Source organism: Triticum urartu, chromosome 4A (assembly GCF_056163025.1).
Source record: "Triticum urartu cultivar PI428250 chromosome 4A, HENAU_Tu73, whole genome shotgun sequence".
NCBI lineage: Eukaryota > Viridiplantae > Streptophyta > Magnoliopsida > Poales > Poaceae > Triticum > Triticum urartu.
This window is the reverse complement of record NC_141876.1, coordinates 15,682,841-15,703,363: the sequence shown is the minus strand read 5'-3', so window position 1 is coordinate 15,703,363 and position 20,523 is coordinate 15,682,841. Positions and strand designations below refer to the sequence as shown.

The 20,523-nt window shown below is 44.3% G+C and overlaps 3 protein-coding genes across 6 annotated transcripts; 2 read left to right on the top strand and 1 right to left on the bottom strand.

Annotated features, from left to right (window-relative positions):
* The first annotated feature begins 632 nt into the window (after positions 1–632).
* LOC125528592 (GATA transcription factor 18) lies at positions 633–5,109 on the top strand. 2 transcript variants are annotated; one of them, XM_048693036.2, is made up of 8 exons: positions 633–1,035; positions 1,742–1,828; positions 1,911–2,047; positions 3,304–3,426; positions 3,521–3,626; positions 4,440–4,499; positions 4,591–4,685; positions 4,764–5,109. In XM_048693036.2, the coding sequence occupies exons 1-8, from the start codon at positions 757–759 to the stop codon at positions 4,834–4,836; spliced, it is 960 nt and encodes a 319-aa protein (XP_048548993.2). In that variant the 5' UTR covers positions 633–756; the 3' UTR covers positions 4,837–5,109. The 2 variants fall into 2 exon arrangements, with proteins under 2 accessions (XP_048548993.2, XP_048548995.2); XM_048693038.2 differs by having other exon boundaries at positions 635–1,035; positions 3,304–3,423.
* A 1,277-nt stretch (positions 5,110–6,386) lies between these two features.
* On the top strand, positions 6,387–16,656 carry UPL7 (ubiquitin-protein ligase 7). Of its 3 annotated transcripts, XM_087517515.1 has the most exons (16): positions 6,387–6,544; positions 6,613–6,735; positions 7,921–8,161; positions 9,379–9,962; positions 10,572–11,552; positions 11,642–11,973; positions 12,367–12,399; positions 12,482–12,571; positions 12,662–12,914; positions 13,555–13,725; positions 13,815–13,907; positions 14,568–14,675; positions 15,187–15,303; positions 15,403–15,492; positions 15,663–15,752; positions 16,298–16,656. In XM_087517515.1, the coding sequence occupies exons 1-15, from the start codon at positions 6,476–6,478 to the stop codon at positions 15,744–15,746; spliced, it is 3,369 nt and encodes a 1,122-aa protein (XP_087373641.1). In that variant the 5' UTR covers positions 6,387–6,475; the 3' UTR covers positions 15,747–15,752; positions 16,298–16,656. The 3 variants fall into 3 exon arrangements, with proteins under 3 accessions (XP_087373641.1, XP_087373639.1, XP_087373640.1); XM_087517513.1 differs by having other exon boundaries at positions 12,293–12,571; XM_087517514.1 differs by lacking the exon at positions 15,663–15,752 and having other exon boundaries at positions 12,293–12,571.
* Positions 16,657–16,797: 141 nt separating this feature from the next.
* LOC147974471 (GDSL esterase/lipase At5g03810-like) lies at positions 16,798–19,938 on the bottom strand. Its single transcript, XM_087517516.1, has 5 exons — positions 19,440–19,938; positions 19,184–19,320; positions 18,849–19,082; positions 17,297–17,555; positions 16,798–17,216 (listed from the first exon to the last, which is right to left on the bottom strand). The coding sequence occupies exons 1-5, from the start codon at positions 19,687–19,689 to the stop codon at positions 17,023–17,025; spliced, it is 1,074 nt and encodes a 357-aa protein (XP_087373642.1). The 5' UTR covers positions 19,690–19,938; the 3' UTR covers positions 16,798–17,022.
* Between the last annotated feature and the right edge of the window lie 585 nt (positions 19,939–20,523).

Genomic DNA, 20,523 nt, shown 5'->3' with positions numbered 1-20,523 from the left:
TACGTCTCCTGCCGGTGGTGGCCTAGATCCGGCGCGTCCCGCCTCGCAACCACCATATATCAGCCGGAGCAGAGCACGGTGGTCACTAGAGAGGGGGGAAGCTAGGGGAGGCAGGCTAGCGGGAGCTGCGCGAGCAGGACGGAGCAACGGAGGAGGCAGTTGCAGCGTCGAGGAGCAGGGGAGCTGTGGCGGTGGTGGAGCATGGCAGCTGCGACGGTGGTCTGCGACTTCTGTTGGAAGAGGTCGGATCTCCGACGAGGCCCGGGGAATCTCTGGCGACGCACGCGAAAGCTGCGGGGAGATTCAAGAGGGGGGGGGGCTCCGGTAGGGGAGACGAGCGGGGAGGAGTGCGTCGTTTGTCGGGAATTGACTGAGGTTTTTTTTGCAAAATTATCACGGTGACATGCTTTTTTGGACGGAGGGAGTATTGATTTTGTATTGTATATGTTAATATTTTTCTCTATAAACTCTATGAAAGTTTGACTTTATACAACGCCATAACATTTTGTACATAAAGCAACCAAGCAAAATGAAGGAGCAATAATAAATGTTTTTTTTTTGTGTTATCATTTTGTACACAAAAGCAATCCCAAGCAAAATGAAACGTGGAAAAAGAGAGTGATCCCACACGCCTATTCCATCGCATCACCACACGTTTCACGAACCAGAGCCCGGTTGCACTAACAAGCTGCCCGCGCCGCATCACCACCTTCCATTTCCCCATCTAGGGTTGCGTGAGCCCCGCCACCGCCGGCCATGTCCGACCCGGCCTCCGCCCAGGGGCCCGACGCCGAGATGCGCGACGCCGCCGCGGCAGCCGGCGACGAGGACGGCAGCGAGGACGACGCGGAGGAGGAGGAGGAAGAGCACGATGAGGTGGAAGAGGAGGAGGAGGAGGAGGAGCTGCCACCTACCGAGGAGCCGCCGTCGCCGGCGGCCCCAGAACCGGTCTCGTCCTTTCCGGGGAACCCGAACCAGCTGACGCTGCTGTTCCAGGGCGAGGTCTACGTCTTCGAGTCCGTCACCCCTGACAAGGTCTCCTCCCCCCTCGCTCTGTGTTCATTCATGTTACATGGAAGCGAAAATCTCACGCGACCGAGCTAGCAAATTGATGCGTTTGACACTCATGCGCGGGAATTGAATACTTAATTTGATGTTGAGATTTTCGGTTTAATCATTCTAGCAAGGCGTGTTACTGTATAATTGATCAGGGTTAGTGCAGCTGTTCTGTGCATATCTCACCGCTTGCTTACGGTGACGAGTTCAGTTACATCGGCCGAAACAAATGGCTCAGATTGGTAGTATGATGCTATTTGTTTTGGTTAGAACTTGAAAATGTTTTCCTTGGTCACGTGGGATTTGAATAGCCACAGAATTATGAACTCCAATGATGCCTATAGGAAACTAGGCTAGTTTTTATGAATTGAACAGTACATAACCTCAGTAGCTCACAATAATGGGTTACTTCCGTACTGTACCACTGGCAGAAGCATTAGTCCTTGCCACTTTTGGCAGTTTGCTATCAACTCATAGGGTTTCTTGCCGTAAACCAAGTATGTGATGGCTTGTAATGACTACTTTTTTGTTGTTTTTAAGAGGGATTTGTAATTATTAGTTGCTATGGCCATACTTGATATTACCTATATCCAGGCATATAGAAAAATCTGTTGTCATATTCAGATTTCGATTTGGTACTCCTTGGTGCCGTTCTGTTTTATCTAAGTTGAAGTCCTTTTTCCAGGTTCAAGCTGTCCTGTTACTGTTAGGAACTGGTGAAATTCCACCCGGTCTATCTGCCATGGTTTTACCCAGTCAACGTGAAAATAGGGTATGTGGAAATTACTCGGCTGCATATATGCTAATCAATAATATTTCCCCCTTTATGATGTAATGTTAGCATTCTTCTGCAGGGCTATGAGGATTTACTTCAGAGGACAGACATTCCTGCAAAAAGGGTTGCTTCACTCATCAGGTTCCGCGAAAAACGCAAGGGGAGAAATTTTGATAAGCAAATACGCTATGCTGTACGCAAAGAAGTGGCACACAGGTTTGTACCTAGCCTGCCAGATTTGTCAGTTGTCTATTGTACCACCAAGTATTATCAGTAAAGCTGTGAATGAACCATGCACCATGGCATCGGTATTTAGTTTATTTTGGATCAGTCATAATCCTTATCATTATATCTATCGAGGAACTAATTCATTAGTTACTGCATTAGTCAGACCCATATCATTGTTGTGCCTACTGCTTAATCAGACCCATATCATTGTTGTGCCTACTGCTTAATCAGACCCATATCATTGTTGTGCCTACTGCTTAATCAGACCCATGCCATTCATGCTTCGAAACCAGGTGACCTTGCAAGAAGTGATTCTAAGATGACCAGTTCTGTAATAGGTCCTTATGTACTGTATGTATTCGGTCTTCTAAATTTTGACATAACCCTCCTTTCCTTGGAAAGCACAGACGGATTTTTTGATACCTTGACAAAGGGAATATATTAAAAAAATGCTGGATACCCGAGTTTAAAAAAGATCGCATACAAAATTAGTTTCCAGAGTAAAAATTTTCCTTCAGAAAAGGTAGGAAGCAGGGTTTTGTGTTATCTTTCTTTTGCTTGCTGAAGGAGTCTAGTAAGCTGTCATCTGTTCTCCGGGCCTTTATTTTTTTACAGTTATTTTGTGCTCCTTTGTGTGGATATATATTCACAAGTATCCACCTTACCATTCTTGAAAAAAACAAGACACTGTAAATGATGTACACAGATATGTTAAAGTTTACATCCATTTTGACAGTTAAGTATGAAAAATGCTGTAGTTTCGAAGCATTATATTTGTAATTGGAGGAGATATTGTGGCCCACAATGTTTCCTTAGGCTTTAGTTCATTTGAACATGTTGTCTTATCCATCTTAGTTTGTCCTAAATCTTCAACCAAGGGAACCACACAATTTGTTCTATCTTGTATTTGCTTGGTCAAAATTTGATCCAACAAATATTCACAAGGAAGAAAAGCTGAGACCTTGGTTGGCATGATGGTTGCCATATGCCACTGTCTGATAGCATACTGCATGTTTGTTGAGGAATATAGAGGTCTGTGATCATCAGGGTAGATGCTGCAAGCAAGGCATGGCTGGCTAGAGGCTAGGTTGGGGAATATAGTGGTTCCTATGAGGTACAAAAGGGGAAGATAGATCCTATACATCAGACGTCAAGCCATGGTTCCAACTTCAAGTAGCAATTAGTTGTAAGGAACATCGCATGTCTTAAGAATTTGATGCTCATATTTCTAACTAATCTCTCAGGATGCAGCGTCGGAAGGGGCAATTTGTTGGAAGAGCGAATTTGGAGGGGGAGTCCCCTTCTCCAGGCTGTGATCCTGTCTCCCAGGGCTCAGGCCAAGATTTCCTGTCTCGAGAATCAAAGTTGTCTTATCTTTGATCACTTGATCCACTTTTTCTGTCGTTATGTTATTGAACGGGAAAGGGATGACCCCTTTTCCCCGTATCATACTTGTTACAGGTGTCAGAATTGTGGCACTAGTGAAAAGATGACACCGGCAATGCGTCGTGGTCCAGCTGGTCCAAGGACTTTGTGCAATGCTTGTGGACTGATGTGGGCCAACAAGGTACAATCTCATCCTTAACATGCTAGACTGTTATTTTTTCTTCCTTTCTGATAGATACAGTATGATGCATGTTTTTTTTCTTCTTTCTTAATGTCCTAAACAACCCCTTTCTATGCCTTTCATGCTTTAGCAAACACAGTAATATTTCAATGGAGGTGGAGTTGCATTGTGTGGTTGCAAATTGAAATAACCATGTCTTAACAACGTCATCTTAACACCATGCTTGCTGTGATGGTGTCACAGGGCACATGTTAATGCGACTTTGTTCTGTCATCTTGTCCCAGTGTTGTGGACTTGCAGCAATGGTGCATGCTTGTTAGCAACTTGGTGGATAAGGATCCATTGAATATTTCAACCGAGTCATGAAGACATGGTTAATTCAACTATGCTGCCTGTTGAAGTTGTCACATATTTAGTTTTCAGTTTCTCCCTTGTTACTTCCTGTAGTCATGGAGGTATGTGATATGCCGATACACTTGCTTCAGTAGAAAAGCTCCGAGGTTTCTATGGCTGCGAGACGTCAGAACCATAAATAAGCTTGCAGAAAGGAAATAAACTGTTACATATGAAAAGAAATGGACCCTATCTTTTTCATCGTTTTAGCAGTGTTAGACAAGTTACTCATGTGCTGCTATTGTCTCTACTTAAGAGCGGAAAGAATCATAGAAATAGGTGGTGGTGATTCTCCGTGCAATGACCTGTCTTCAGTTTCAAGATTTAATTATCTTTTTCTGACTTCATCATACTTGCGCTTGTTGGTTCTGCCATTTTGGACTTGCAGCTATTTATTTCTGTATATTGGATTTTATGCAGGGCACCCTGAGAAGTTGCTCCAAGGCAAAAGTTGAAGCTCCTATGCTTGCAATTGAGCAGGTTCGTTTCTTCATCATCACTATTGATCATCCATTGGGTGATCGCTGCTTTTTATGCATACCGAACCCTGAATCTTCCATGCCCCTCTTAGTGCAACGCTGCTGTCGCCCAGTGTCAGACCGGAACCGATGTCAAAGCACTGCCAGCTCCAAACAACTACGACGTCGCTCCAAGCAACGGCGAAGCGTGAGCACGCCCCGTTGCTTCCTTTTCAAGTGATTCAGGCAATCGATTAACTCTGACTCTCTCTCTCGTCTTTTGCAGCATGGATAACAGTGTGACTGCAAACGCAACTGCTGCTGCGATGGAAGGAGCGCCGAAAGCGCAGTCAGAATAATTTACATCAGCATTTGATCATCGAACCCAAAAGACCCCGAATTCATCTTGTGTAGCCAAAATTCACGAAACACAGGATTCGCTAATCAGGAATACTGATTGTCATCAAGTGTACATCAAAATACTGATTGCCAGCGCCAGATATGTACGTAATTAACATAAGAGCGTCTGATCGAATCGACACGATGTTGGCATTCGAGGTGTTACATTCGGCTGCCCTTTGCGAGCAGCGCATTTGCATAATCACATTGATCGTTTTACGATCTTCGTCTTTCGTGGGACTCCCGGGTTGCTTTTTCTGATTCTGAAGGGAAGTTAGTCTGTTCGCTTGTTCGCTGAGCCTTTTTCTTTTTTTGCCTCCTTTGTGCCCCTCCCAAAATAGACTTATGCAGTTGTGTGTACTCTTGTCTGACTAACAACTGCCCTAGCACATCAGCCTATCATTTGTCTGCCCTTTGCGATACGGTGAATCGTGTCGTCAGGTGTATTTGTTCCCTGTATTTGCATATGTATATATGCCATCTGGATACATGATGAGAAATCAGTATGAAAACGAGTACTGCTCCGTCCACCTCCATAATTGTAGTGTTTATGTGTCATTTCAAAAGTCAAACCATGTAGAGATTGATAAGGCTTATTGAGAAAAATATCCCAACAATAATAATAACAAATAAATACATAAATACAATATGCAAGTATATCTTCTGATGTATATAATGGTATTTATTTTGTATATATCATAGATGTACATTTTTTTTTGTAAACTTGATCAAAGTTGATGAATCGTGGTTTTAGAAAATAATCCACACACACTACATTATAAAATGGGAAAATCACAAGACGTGGCATTAAATTGTTGTGATTATTCAATTTCTTTTGGTCAAACTTAAGGCATGGCGGCTCGGTCTTCCAAAGGTGCTCATAGGGGTAAGACTAGCCACAATGGGTAGTAACATAGAGTAGTAACATGCCCATGTTACTAATCTAAGTTACTACCTCTATAGTGGGGAGTAACATATGTGTGGTAACATGCAACACTTCATTTATTATGCTATAGACTCATCTTGCCTTGATATGTGTGATGTTACTCATACTAGTAGTAACTAGCTATGTTACCACATGCCTCTTTTTCTTCATTTATTGCTTGCCACATCATCTATTTTATTTAGATATGTGTGATGTTACTACCTATATTACTCTCACTGTGGGTAGTCTAAGATTTGTGTGCACGCGTACATGGCGATGATGCCTGCGCCTGTGTGTGTTGTACTATGTAAAAAAAACTGATGTCAGACTTTTAGACATGGAAAATTGAATATTTTTTATGACAAATTATGTTGTCACGAGGATGACATTCTTTTAGCGAGCATGACAATTGCTGGCAAAAAAAATGAACACGGAAAGGATTCGTCACAATTGTTAAAGAAATTGCCATACTCATGATAATATAATTTTTCATAATAAGTGATTTGCCGTGCCTAAAAATCTGACGTTATTTAAAGGAAAATTATTATTCAATTTTTTTGAGAGAGACTATGCAATTTCCTTCTCAGACCGGGTCTCGGCCTAGCGACGACAGACAGCCCACTCGCGGGCGGACGCGTCCATCTGTCTCTCTCTCTCGGCTCACGCGCCACGGGATGCAGAAGCAGCCTCCCTCCACCTCCTCGCCGCCGGCGATGTCGGTCCCGCCCTCCGGCCACCGCCAGGTACCCACCCCCTCCCCTCTCGCCCTCCTCCGTCCATTCCCTCCCCGACCTAAACAGTTTGCCCGCAGGTGTCGCTGAGGGGGTCCAGCGCCAGGGAGATCACCCGCGACGCGCTGCTGCAGAAGGTCTCCGAGGAGCGCCAGCTCCGTAGCCACCTCCGCCGCGCCGCCGCCGCCGCCCTCACCATCCAGGTACCCGCCGTCGCCGCACCCGCCCCCCCTCCTCAGCCGCCCACACCTGTTGCGTGCCACTATACCCGACCACCATCCACCAGCCCACCCCCGCGCCCAATTAATCTATCTGGAATCCCGAATTCTGATCGCTGCTCATGACCATGGGCTGTTTGCTCAATTTATTTTGCTATACTTTGGTGGATCTGGCTGCGCCTCGTCTGTCTGGCACAAACAATTGACCTGAAGAATTTGGGGACACCGATTTGATTGGCCTGGCCTGAATCACATAGGGAGATTTCTGGAATGCTGTTTTAATTGTGGTTCTGGGCTTCTGGCTAGCGGTTTGTGAATCCTGAATACTAACAAAAAACTTAGATGCACATTGAACTAGTAACAAACAATCTTGACCTGGGCACAGGTAGGTTTTAGTGTTGCTGGCGCCGAATCTAGGAGTTGGATTCAGGTTTGCGCACCAGCGTCCTAACAAAAAGACTTGAGATCAGTCATCAGTGGGGTTTTCTACTTTGAAGTAAGAATGGACCCCAGATTCCTGAAGCTATGCAGAAATCCTAAAACCGTAGTTTCAATTACGCCGCAACCTACCCCCATGTTGGATAAACTATTGAAGCGTAACGACTCGCTGATTTTTGGTTCTTGCATCGCCCTAAAGAGTTCTACAGCTTTATAGTATACACTGGGAAGAGGAAGTTCTTGAGAGCTACGTGGGGCAATAGAATTGAACGATATCGCTATGTATCTGCTACCTTCGCTTTATGGGCAAATGAATCAGTACTTGTGGTGTTAACACCTTCTGATGTTTTGTTTAATGTCCCTCTATACAGACATCACTGGAAGGTATTTGATGTTAAACACCTTCTGAATTTTCTAGTAAGTTGATGGATATGGAGGCCCTAACAAACTGGAATATTTAATAAATATAACGAAGCATGCCTTTGGTGATCTGTCAGTAGATTATTTTATCGTTTATCCTTATAATCATATCCTGAAGCACCTATAAATTTGTAAATTTCTTCATGTGTTTTTCTGCCAATCATGAAGAAAAAACATAATATAAAATTCCCAATGTAGTCAAAATAGATGCGACAGCCCTGTAAAAGTGTTCATGTAGAGCTACATTGCTTCAATGATTTTGTGTTGTATACTATATAATGGATTTCCCTGTTACTGTTTTACTTCTGCCAGCGAGTATGGAGAAGGTACCATCTTATCAGAAAGGTTACAGAACAACTTCATGAAGAGTGGGAAGTATTAGTAAACCAGCCTGACGTCAACCTGACAAATCAATGGATATCGAGCAAGATGCTTAGGCCATTTCTTTTCTTCATTACTCAACCATCTAGCTGGTACAAGGGGCAACAGACCAAGACTGTGAAGTCTATCTCAAGATGCTTCAAAATCATTTTGAATAGCATAAACTCAATGGGTATGCCTTTTTACTAATCAAACTTCTGCTTTCAGCGATTCTGGTATGTGTGGTAAGCCTGAGCATTTTAGGGACATATTCCTCTTTGAGTCTTTTCCTTTTCTAATTTTGAGGATAATATAAATATAATATATAGAATTTTCGATCCCTGTATGGGGATGTCCTAGTGTACAATAAATTAATTTTAAACTTAAGAGAAATAAACTACTCCCTATGTTTCTATATGCGAGGCGTATTTTGACCTACCCAAATTCATGCTTTGACCAATAATTTAATTAATAACATGTGGGCTATGTTTCACAAAATTGATGCCATTGTATTCATATTCAAAATTTCATGATTGTTATTTGGTACTCCGCCAAGGCGACCCTTTGTTGCTGATGCTCTTCGTGATTTTCATTGACGTCCTGAACACTTTGATTCAGCGGGTAGTCAAAGACGGGTTCCTGCAGTGCCTCACCAACCATCATATTGCCTTGAGCATTTCCCTCTTTGCCAATGACATTGTCATCTTCTGTCACCTAGACGCTCAGGATCATGGCACGATACATGAGCTGCTTCGTTTATTTCTTGATGTGCTCCACTGCACCGACCCAATGCCAGCCTGCGGCGATGAAGCCATCGGTGACGGCCTGTCCTGCCCCATAACCAATTTCCCCATCCCATATCTAGGGCTGCCGCTGTCAGTTCGGCAAATTCCATCATCCACTCTCCAAGCGCTGGTTGATCGGATCGCAGGGAAGTTCACTACCTGGCGGGCAGGATGTCTAAAAGGGGTAAAGCTTGTGCTGGCCCGACACATTCCTAGTACCATGCCAGTGCATATCCTCCTGGCCATGGTACTAAATCCGTCGATTTTCAAGAAGATTGACTGTATCCAACTCGAATTCCTCTGGTATGGTCAGTGGGAAACTAGTTGTCGAGTGGAGGCCAATGTTTCTCAACTGACAGCTGGTCTGCTGGCCGTTGGCGCTTGGCTGATTACTGATAGAAGCTCGCCAGCATGCATATTTGAAGATAAAGCAAAATTATTACATGTTTAGTGCAGAATGTGATGATATCAGCATCATGTCAAAGTGCAATATGGTAAATTAGGCTGAGCATAAAAAAATTGAACTTGACTAGATTCAGGCTTGCTGCAAAACACACACAAATTGGGCACACACCTTTAAAAGATGCACTTTCCTTTTCAACTGACATGTATCTTTTCTATGTAGATCAAAGCAAAAACTTCTGTTCCTTTGCTGTGGGTTTTCCAGAAGAGAGGTCTATTTGGCTTTATCAGGCAAAGAAGCTGATTTCGCTGTGCTCTTGCATCCTTGCCAGGTGTGATCATTGTTGTTGTAAGGATGTAAACATGGTTGAAATCAGTACTCTTACTATGCGGTTGGCCATCTCATTAACTGATTGCAAAACATGGAAAAACTTAACAAGTGAGAATACTAGAGCTGCTGATGCCTCTGTGGAGACTTTGATTGAATTTATTGGCACAAGACAGAGTGGTACATATAGGTGTGTGAGGAGATATATAAAATGTTTTGGTCCCCATGTTACACCAGGGAAGATAGATTCTGCGATTGCACCAGATGAGCAGCTCCTGGTTACTGCTAGTGCAGTCACTCTTGCATTGCGCCCTTTCAACTCTACAAGAGCAGACATGGGTGTTGATCTAACTGGTGCTGCAAAGGAATACTTCACACTTATACTCACAATTCCGTATATTTGCAAACGTCTGCCGCCTCTTCTTTTACCTGCTCTAAAACACATATCTGTACTGCAACCGTCTCTCAGCATTTTACTGGTAAGGGTCTTCAAATTTTGATATGGACATAGGCATTTGGTATGCTATTGCATTAATTTTGCATAGAAGCTTTTGCTCTCCAAGGAGTCAGACATTGAACTAATAAATTCCTGTGTTTCTGACATGATAATGAGTTGCTCTATCCGTGTAGTATTCCTCAATTGTTGCAGCTTGAAACCTGTATGTTATAGTTGATCCGCTAATATCTTTGAAGTGGTAATTGTTTTATTCTTACTTTTTAGTTATATATACTCTGTTGGTGGTCTATGTACTGCTGTATAATTCTTTATGACACTAGCTATTAAATTTTAATTTATCATTCCAGCGGTTAATGTTAAGTTAACCAGTTGCAAATTTGTGAAAGATATTATTCCATTACCATGTTCTACCCATCTGCAAGTTCTTAGGCCTAGTATTTCTATATAGTGACAACTCATCACTGTGGCATCTTGATTAAAAAAGTTGATTCCATTGTAAGTGCAGAATTGTAGTGACCTGACACGTTCATCCTTCTAGGGATACCAAAAAGTTTATAATTTATTTGGTGTGATTTTTTTAAATATTGGAATTTAAATGTCGAACTGATCAAGCCATGGCAGGTGGTAGCAGACCTCGAAGGATAAAATATTTGAAGAAATAAGTAAACTGGAGCAGTCAGAGGTTTCTAGTGTTGATAACAGTACCATTCCCTACTGTGGTTGGGCTCTTGGAAATCTTATAACTCTAGCCACAGAGCATGATGATTTATCCAATTTGGGTTGCTTCATTCAAGGGCTAGATTGTTGCCTATATGTTGATGCTATTAACTGTATTTCCCAAAACTTACTGAAATGTTTTGAAGAAAGCAAGGGAATGCTTCATTGCATTGATGATAGGGCCACCAATAATACATCAATTACCGAAGAAGCTGACACCAATGATAGCTGCCGCACGAGAACATTGTTTATGGACCTTCTAAAGCCAATTTACCAGCAGTGGCACCTTAGAAAGCTATTGATATTGGCAAAGGAGGATGTTCCGCGCGAGAGGGAAACCAACCATGACCTAGATCAAAGGCAGGTCAAATGTCGGAGCCTAAAGTTAACGGATATTATATGCTTTTACTATTACATGCTCAGAATTTTCTCTTCCCTGAACCCATCTGTTGGTCCATTGCCTATTCTCAACATGCTCTCATTCACCCCGGGATTTCTTGTTGATTTGTGGGGAACGTTAGAAATATCAATTTTTGGGCAAACTGGCCACAAATCACAGGAACCTGAGCATGAAAAACAATTGGCTGGAAGTAGTTCAGGTGAGCAAATATCCTCCACAAAGCAAAGACGGAATGCCAAGGACACACCAAAAAAGTGGGCAAATGTGCTCCATAAGATTACAGGAAAATCAAATGATGCAGATGACACCAATTTGAGTGACAGTTTGACTTCTGAGAATTCTAATGACGATGCATTAATTTTATGGGATATTGAGACTATGAGGCAAGGATCTGAAGGTATCGGGAAGGATGTAAATCACATGTTGCATCTGTTCTGTGCAATATATGGACATCTATTACTTGTGCTAGATGATATTGAGTTTTATGAGAAACAGGTAATATTGCCTCATCCACACACCATCTTTCTGTCTATTTCTCTCCACCAATGTATTGATGATGTGCTTTCCCTTCTCTGTTTCCACAGATTCCTTTCACTCTAGAGCAACAACGGAAGATTGCATCAGCACTCAATACGTTTGTGTACAACTCTTTCCTTCAGAATAGTGGAAGCGGCAACAAGCCTCTTATTGACGTGACTGTGAGATGTCTTAATCTACTCTATGAAAGGGACAGCAGACACAGGTTCTGTCCCAGTTCCCTGTGGTTGTCACCCGCCAGAACTGGCAGAATTCCAATTGCAGCTGCTGCCAGAGCCCATGAGGCAGCCTTTGCTAGTTTAGTCGGAACTACTTCAGGAATTCCTACCCGCAGCTCTGTACTTACCACAGTACCACATGTATATCCGTTTGAGGAGAGGTATTTAACTGTCTAGGTTTATTCATTGGCCCTATTATGCTTGTATTGCAGTACATAAATGAATGCAATGCTGCACATGGCTGAACCTAAAAACAAAGTACTTATGTAAACCAATATAAGACCTTTTAGATCACTACTTCAGTGATCTAAAAGGTCTTATATTAGTCTACAGAGGGAGTATATCTTAGTGTATTTTATGGGATTGCTCGATGAGTGGCTACATCAAATTTATTTTTACATGCAGGGCATATTTTTAAATATTGTAGCAATTTTATCCGATACTAATTATTCTTAACATCATTTGATGTATTTTACTCAGAGTGCAGATGTTTAGAGAATTTATTGAGTTAGACAAAGCATCAAGAAGAGCTAACGGTGAAGTCTCTGGGCCAGGTCCAGGATCCATCGAGATAGTCATTCGTCGAGGTCATATCGTTGAAGATGGATATAGGCAGTTGAATTGTCTTAGATCTAAGCTGAAATCTTGCATTCATGTGTCGTTTGTCAGTGAATGTGGCCTCCCTGAAGCTGGTTTGGACTATGGTGGTCTATCAAAGGAGTTCTTAACTGATCTGTCCAAGGCTGCCTTCAGTCCAGAGTAGGTCTTCTGGGAAATTACAAGCCCTTTAATATTTGTTTCTCCAATGCAGAAGCTCTGATACTATCTTTTTTCTTCTTCTTTGAACAGATATGGACTGTTTACACAAACATCAACATCTGATAGTAGCATAATTCCAAGCAGTTCTGCTAAGCTTTTGGACAATGGCATTGATATGATTGAATTTCTTGGTCGAGTTGTCGGCAAAGCACTCTATGAGGGGATCCTCTTGGACTACTGTTTTTCACAAGTATTTGTGCAAAAACTTCTAGGGCGCTATAGTTTTTTGGATGAATTATCAACACTTGATTCTGAACTTTATAGAAGTCTAATGCAACTCAAGGTATTCTATTATTTTATTATGGTTCCTTTAAAACGCTGATCAAGTTAAATGTTGTGAGCTTTATGGGTATTTCAAAAAGAAATTCTTAGCATGCTGTTCCAATCTTGAAATGTCTAACCATTTAGTATGTTCAAGATAGGTAGATACTGGAACCTCTAGCAGTCAATACCAGGGATTTGAAAGCTATCTTAGGAATAGAAACCGCTCCATGGTCGATCCTGGTTCTCAACAAGTGTGGCGATAGCTCGAGAACCGCAAACATAATTTTGAATTCAAATTTGCAAACCGGTCAAACTGGACAAAGTTAAATTTTGATTTTCGAATCGGAGTGGTCTGGGATTCTCAGGGAGCACCAAATATTATTGACATTTTTCGTCCGTTTTCTGAACCCTAGTCAATACCATGCATTTATTACAATTCAATGATTCATCATATAACTTTGGCAAATGTTTCCTCGTCTATTAAGCCTCAGCAAAATTTGTTGTGGTTTTTTGGATTAATAATTCTGCATTGACTCGTACGACAATGGTAGATCTCCCTATAGATAGACTAAATATGGCATTTGGTGAGGTATCTTTCTGAGTAAAATCTGATGGACACATTTTGACAACAACTCTATACTTGGTTTTCCATCAAACAGCACTATGACGGGGACGTCGAAGAACTTTGTTTGGATTTTACTCTGACTGAAGAGTTAGGCGGGAAAAGAATCGTGCATGAACTGAGACCGGGTGGCAAAAATATCTCTGTCACAAATGAAAATAAATTGCACTATGTTCATGCGATGGCAGACTACAAGCTTAACCGCCAGGTTTGTTACTTCGCTCCTATTTGTAATAATTTAAAAGCTTTTATTCTGTATCGGTAAGCAATCTTCTGATAAAATCATAAACCCTGCAGATACTTCCGTTTTCAAATGCATTTTACAGAGGACTCAGTGATCTCATCTCACCATCTTGGCTGAGCTTGTTTAATGCAAATGAATTTAACCAGGTAATCCTCTCATTCTTTGTTGATACTACTGAATCTGAATTGCCCTTTATGGATGATCCTCGAAGCGGATTTAAAATTCCTTAAACTGGAATAATAAATATAAAATTCTGAGATTATAAACTTGGATGCAAACACCAACATTTAAGATCAAAGTTATTGAGTTTGCTATATTATGTTATAATTGTATAAATCAAAATTATTTATTTAAATAGTAAAAATCAAAATAGTACTTTAAGTTGAATCTGAGAATACTAATTTTGGGCCAAGGCCCAAACTAATGTAGTGGTAATGATAAGCCCCAAAAGTATTATGTGGTTGGCATGTAGAGAAAATTTAAATATATATACACCCCTTGCTAAGATAGTACACTTATGCACTTCAAAAAGTCTTGAATATTTATAGTATAAAAACGGATAGAGTATGCGTAATTGCCAACCTTTTGCACAAAAATATGATCAGATGTGAACTTGACAAGGAAAAACAGCTATAAGTCTACTTCCTTTTTTGTAGAGCTCTTAATTGCATTTGCACAAATACTCGGTTCTTAAAATCTATTTTCAAGCTTCTATTTCCGGTATCTGCCATAGCAATTGCAGTTTAGTAGTTTGCATTTTTACGCCCATGTTTACAGTGCTAATGTATGATTGCCACATACAACAGTTACTTTCAGGTGGATCTCAGGATTTTGATGTTGATGATCTGCGGAACAACACCAAGTACACCGGTGGTTATACCGAGTCAAGTCGAACTGTTAAACTCTTTTGGGAGGTATGTGAAGTTGTCTCATTTTGGCCAGAGGGTGGTGCCCATGTAAATAGCTTGCCAATATGAGTTGGTTAAGAAGGAAGTTACTGACCACATGACACTAATCCCCAACCCCTTATCAAACTGGCAAATATAAAATACTCCCTCAGTAAACTAATATAAGAGCGTTTAGATCACTAGTTTACGGTGGGAGTATAAGAGAAGGTAGACAGGCATTTACAGGAAAATTTTCTCTTATGTATAGCTTGGTGGTACCCTATGTTATTGCTATCATACTACATGTCCATGCTATTAGCTTGCGGAGCTCGTGGACTCTTTTCTCTTTTGTGCTAAAAATGGTATCTGCGTGGAATATGATGGGCATGCTTTGCTGCCCCCATTGGCATGCAATGCACGCATCCATCTGGTATAGCCAAATATCTGTTTTGCTGAGCAACTGCAATGCAAATATAATATCTTATACCATGCTGAATCGAAACAGCCGTAACAGCGTGTCAAGCACTGGAACATGCAGGTTATCAAAGGGTTTAAGCCGACAGAACGCTGCCTGCTCCTAAAGTTCGTGACGAGCTGCTCGCGAGCCCCGTTGCTCGGATTCAAGTACTTGCAGCCTGGTTTCACAATTCACAAGGTTCGATCAAGCAGGCCGAGAAAGCCTTTTGTTTCTCCCTTCCAGCAGCTTGGTTGGTATATTCAAAAGTTCCATGTGTCCTTGTTGTTGTTTACCTAGGTTCCATGCGATGTGACCCTTTGGGCTTCAATCGGAGGGCAAGACGTGGACCGCCTCCCATCTGCTTCGACATGCTACAATACGCTCAAGGTACAACCCGCCGTACGGCATCCGTGTCGTCTCTGCGCCCTGCTGCTTTCATATAATATGCCGAAGTCGAGATTGTTCGGCATCCTAACTTGTCGTAACAGGTCCACATTGAGCATTATTGACCACCACGGCATGTAATTCTCCTTTGTTTCTTTGGAAAATTGCTGCAGCTTCCGACGTACAAGCGGTCGAGCACGCTGAGGAGCAAGCTGCTGTACGCGATCAGCTCGAACACCGGGTTTGAACTGTCGTAGGTCGAGGTACGTTCGCCATGCATGTTGTGCTGCTGTGAATAGATGGAGAGAGGGGCAGCGAAATTGTATCAGAAACCTGTATATCTTGCCGTAAATGTATTGTGGTTGATTACTGATTTGTTTTGGGTGGAATGGATTGTCATGAGCACATTGACCCCTGCCTATTTTGTGTTTGTTCGACCCCTTTTTTTGTCTACTTTTATGGCTGATTTTTAACTACAGATTGTATATAAAATAAGCACAGCGCAAGACGGCGTGCAAATTGTTGTAGACTTTCGATTGAAGGACTTTTCCTCTCTTTTTTTCGATTGAGCTTGACGGGTTATTTCAATCATTTTATTCATCATCATGCTACACGGGTCACTAAAATTAGCAAAAGCATCGTTGGGTGCCGCTATATTACATCACGGATCACATTCACATCACACAAAGTTTCATTTTGAGTAAATAAAATCCACCGTTTGTCGAAAAAAACTTGTCTCCATGTCAAGCATTGGTGCTTGACGTCAATATAATTAACTTTTATTTGTTTCTTTGGATATGTGTGTCAGCTTCCAACGTACAAGCGGTCGAGCACGCTGAGGAGCAAGCTGCTGTACGCGATCAGCTCGAACACCGGGTTTGAACTGTCGTAGGCGGTGGAGGTACGTTTGCCATGCAAGCTCTGCTGCTGTGAATAGATGGAGAGAGGCGCAGCGAAATTGTATCAGAAACCTGAATATCTTGCCGTAAATGTATCGTGCTTGATCACTGATTTTGTTTCGGGTGGATTGTTAGCCCATTGACCCCTGCCTATTTTTGTGTTTGTTCGACCTGGTTTTTGCCTACTTTTGTGGCTGATTTTTTACTACAGATTGTATATAAAATAAGCACAGCGCAAGAGGGTGTGCAAATTGTTGGAGACTTTCTATTGAAGGACTTGTTTTTTGAAATTGTTACTCCCTTCGATCCATATTAATTGACTCATCTTTGGAAATCTTTTGTTTCTTCATCCTTTATTTCGACATTTTTATTGATATAATAATGCCATGCGGATGTTAACTAAATAAAATTAGCAAAAGCCTAGTTTCAGTGCCGCTATATTACATTACGGACCACATTCACATCACACAAAGCAAGGACATATAACAGTGCCTAGTACAAACAATACATAGGAAAACGAAACAGCAGGAGAGATGATCTAGTGGTAGAGATCACAAGCAAGAAAAGCTAGTAGGTAAACAGATACTACATGCACAAGACGGTCAGTCATGACACGAGGGTGAGGACTGAGCGGCTAGGAGATGAGCTGGAGTCCCTGGAGCAGCAGCGCGTCGGCGAGCACCTTGTTGGCGGCGTCGGTGGGGTGGAAGCCGTCCCAGAAGACGTACCCCGTGGCGTTGGCGCACGTCCCCGGCGCCCCCTGGTGGCACAGCACCGACGTCTCGATCGTCCCCGTCCCGCAGCACGCACGCCGAGACTCGAAGAACCCTGCAGTTCACCATCCATTTACATCCGTGTAGATATATATATAGCGATGGAAAATTGAGTTTGAGGAGCAGCGTACGTACCGGCGCTCATGGGGTCGGCGACGAGGTTGAGGAGCGGGTTGTAGATGTCGAAGACGACGAGCTTGAGGTCCGAGTGCCGCTTCTTGGCCGCGTCCGACGCCGCCTGCAGCTTGGTGTTGAAGGTGAGGGAGTCGTTGTTGAGCCGCTCCACGCAGCCGCCCCCGCCGCCACCGCCGAAGAGGGTGACCGACGCCGGTAGGCACCCCATGGGCGGCAGCGACGTCACCCCGATCCGCCGCGCTCCCAGCCCATACAGCCTCTGCATGCATGCAGCCGTTTAATCAACGAAATCTTGAACCAATCACTCGTCACACACCATAGTAGTACCAGTACAGTACTACGTAGTATCGTACGAAGTGATCCAGCTCTTGCCTGTCTGTTTCTTTCTACCCCAGGTGTACGCGGTTCTATCTAGTAGTTCCATGGATCATTTACTGCATGCATGCACTGGCGAGTGTGCCTCGTTACTAGAGTTATGATCTTGCAGCCAGCAACCAACCGTGTCAGCAGCGTCTTCATGCAGGCAGGAACAAGGCCGGTTCGCCATGCATGTGACACGGTAAGCTGTTGAAAACTAGTCCGTAGCTAGTAATGGCGGGCATTGACCGTGGATGCGTGCGAGGGCGGTCGCCATGGATGGCAGGGTCATGTGCGTGGTAGTAAATGGAGAGGAGGCATGCAGACGCAGGGAAATGTTGCAGGTTTTGCCTTGGCATGGGTGTGAATCCATGGACATATGTGTCCATGCATGGCGCAGATGCATTTACGAGCAACGAGAATTGATTCTAGCGCTGTGCTTTCGCACCGCACATGGGTGCACCAGACCAGGGTACGATCAGGATAGGGGCAACGGAGAAATTACCGCCTGTACGTGGTGGTTACTGGTTGAGGCCGCCTAACTTTGTGACCGGTGAAATATGTCTGTTCCGTGCCCATGAGGTAGGGCTAGTGTTCCACACTGCTCGTCAGAAACCACCACCCCATGTTGGTTGAGCAGCGGAGTTACTGAGGCCATTGAATCCCTCCCTGCATGCGGTCCTATCCATCCATAGCCCCATTAGGCACTGTGACCTTCAATCCATTCACACACTCTGCTGCAGGTTATTCAATTGCCTGTCTGCTCCAGATTCAAGTTTCACCATAACTCCATCTCACTGTACAGTCTAGTGCAATGCAAGGAACTATAGTATCCCACCTTTCAGAGTCATGTAAAAACTAGCTGACTCTCACTATGCATGTAGTAAAGGAACCTCAGCACTATATATATATATATATCAACTTAATTTTAGGAGAGCACCGGTGTTAAAAGGACAGCCTATATATATTGCTTTGCAAAATGTTCTGAAATCCAGAATCAGTTTACCCCCCTAATTAACTAGCTAGCTAGGAAATACTAACTTCATTTTATCTTGAACAGTGCAACAACTTGGTGCCAGCAACTGAGATGGTTAAACTGACCATGCATGCATTTTCAGTTCATCTACCAAGAGCAAGATTCATGAACATCACTGTTTTTTGGGTTGTTGGTAGATGGTAATTAATCACTAGTTACCTCGACGAAGGCGGTGAAGGGCTGCATGAGCGCGTCGGCGAACTGGTCGGGGGTGTAGGCGGCGGCCAGCATGGCGTTCACGTAGTAGTTCTGCACGTAGTCGCTCGTCCCGGCGCTCACCACGTAGATGGACCCGGACGTGAGCGCCGCCGCGCGCTTCTCGCCGGCCACCGCCGCCACCTTGGACTGGTACTCCTTGAAGTAGTCCAGCTGCCGCCCCAGCGAGATGGCGCCCTGCATCGTCCATTCATGCGCCCGGCCGTCCGTGAATTCATTTATTTTACACACACACACACACTAGCTCAGAAATTTTATGAGATGAGTTGGTGGCGTACGTAGAGCGCGGCGGTGGCGTCGAGGTAGCCGGCGGCGCCGGAGGCGAAGTTGGCGCCGTGGAGGAGGGTCCTGTTGTCGCTCTGCGCCTCCTCGCTGAGGTACGCCGGCGGGTACGAGCTCAGCCCCAGGCTCTCCACTGCCAAACAGCTCACCACGATCCACACGTACGCACGCCATTAATTTCGTCATTATCTCATCCATTGAACCATCGAAGAAGGTGACAAGAAAACTGAGAGGACGGAGGTGAATGCATACCGGTGTAGTCGGTGGCGAGCTTGCCGTTGCAGAAGCGGCCGGTGGGCGCGTGGGTGGCCGGGAAGTCGCGGCCGTAGGGCGGGAAGTCGGCGCGCACCAGCGTGGCCAGCCGGTTGTTGTTGCCGGCGTCCACCACCGAGTCCCCGAAGATCATCACGCCCGGCACCAGCGCCTGCCCCGCGCACCGCGACGCCGCCTCCGACAGCAGCAGCAGCAGCGCCCACGCCGCGACGGCCATCTGGCGGTGCATTGTTCGATCGGCACAGCTGGTACGTACGTACGCGCGTGGTTTCGGAGGAGAAGCAGGCGGTGGGGAGTAGATGTAGACCGACCGTGGGGAGCTGTGCTGCTTTCGGTTGACAGACGCGGCTGGTCGGCCGGTGGTGTTGGTGCGAGCGTGAGTGTGGGTGAGGGTGGTTCTAAAGACTAAATTAAAGGAAGAGGCGGAGGGTGAGAGAGGGACGCGTACCGGTCAGCGTGGATCTCATCTGCGGTATTCAAGACCGAGTTACTGCTGCCTTGGGAGGGTAGAAGAAGGGGGTGGTGGTGGGAACCCGAGGGAAAACATTCAATGACACAAATTGTCACCCGCAAATGGACTCTAGGCCTGTTTGATTCAGTTCAAAGGATCCTTTGTAAAGGATTTTTTGGATGATTTAAAAATTTATATAAGGCCTCTTTTGACTAAAAAGCTTGGAACCTAACTCCGCATATATAGTCTCCTTCGTGCGGCTCGAGAGGAACCCTAGCCGCCAGCCATCGACCTACCCCGCTTCAACACCTACCCTAAACACCGTCCGCACATGTTGAGGTGCCACTGCATATGCCTCTTCGACCGCCCTTTCACTTCGCGCTGACGGGTTCTTCGCCGTGTGGCCAGCGGCAAATGTGGCGCTGCCGAGCTCGCCACCTGGCACCCCTTGCACTGCAGTGCGCCTCTACTCCCCTCCATGGCTCCATCGACATGGCTGCTGCCCCCCCCTTCCATCACACGTTGGCTCCATCAACCTGGCTGGCGAACAGAACTTCCCCGTGCCATCGCCAACGATGATGGCGCATGTGGCCGTCATTCAACCTTCCCGAA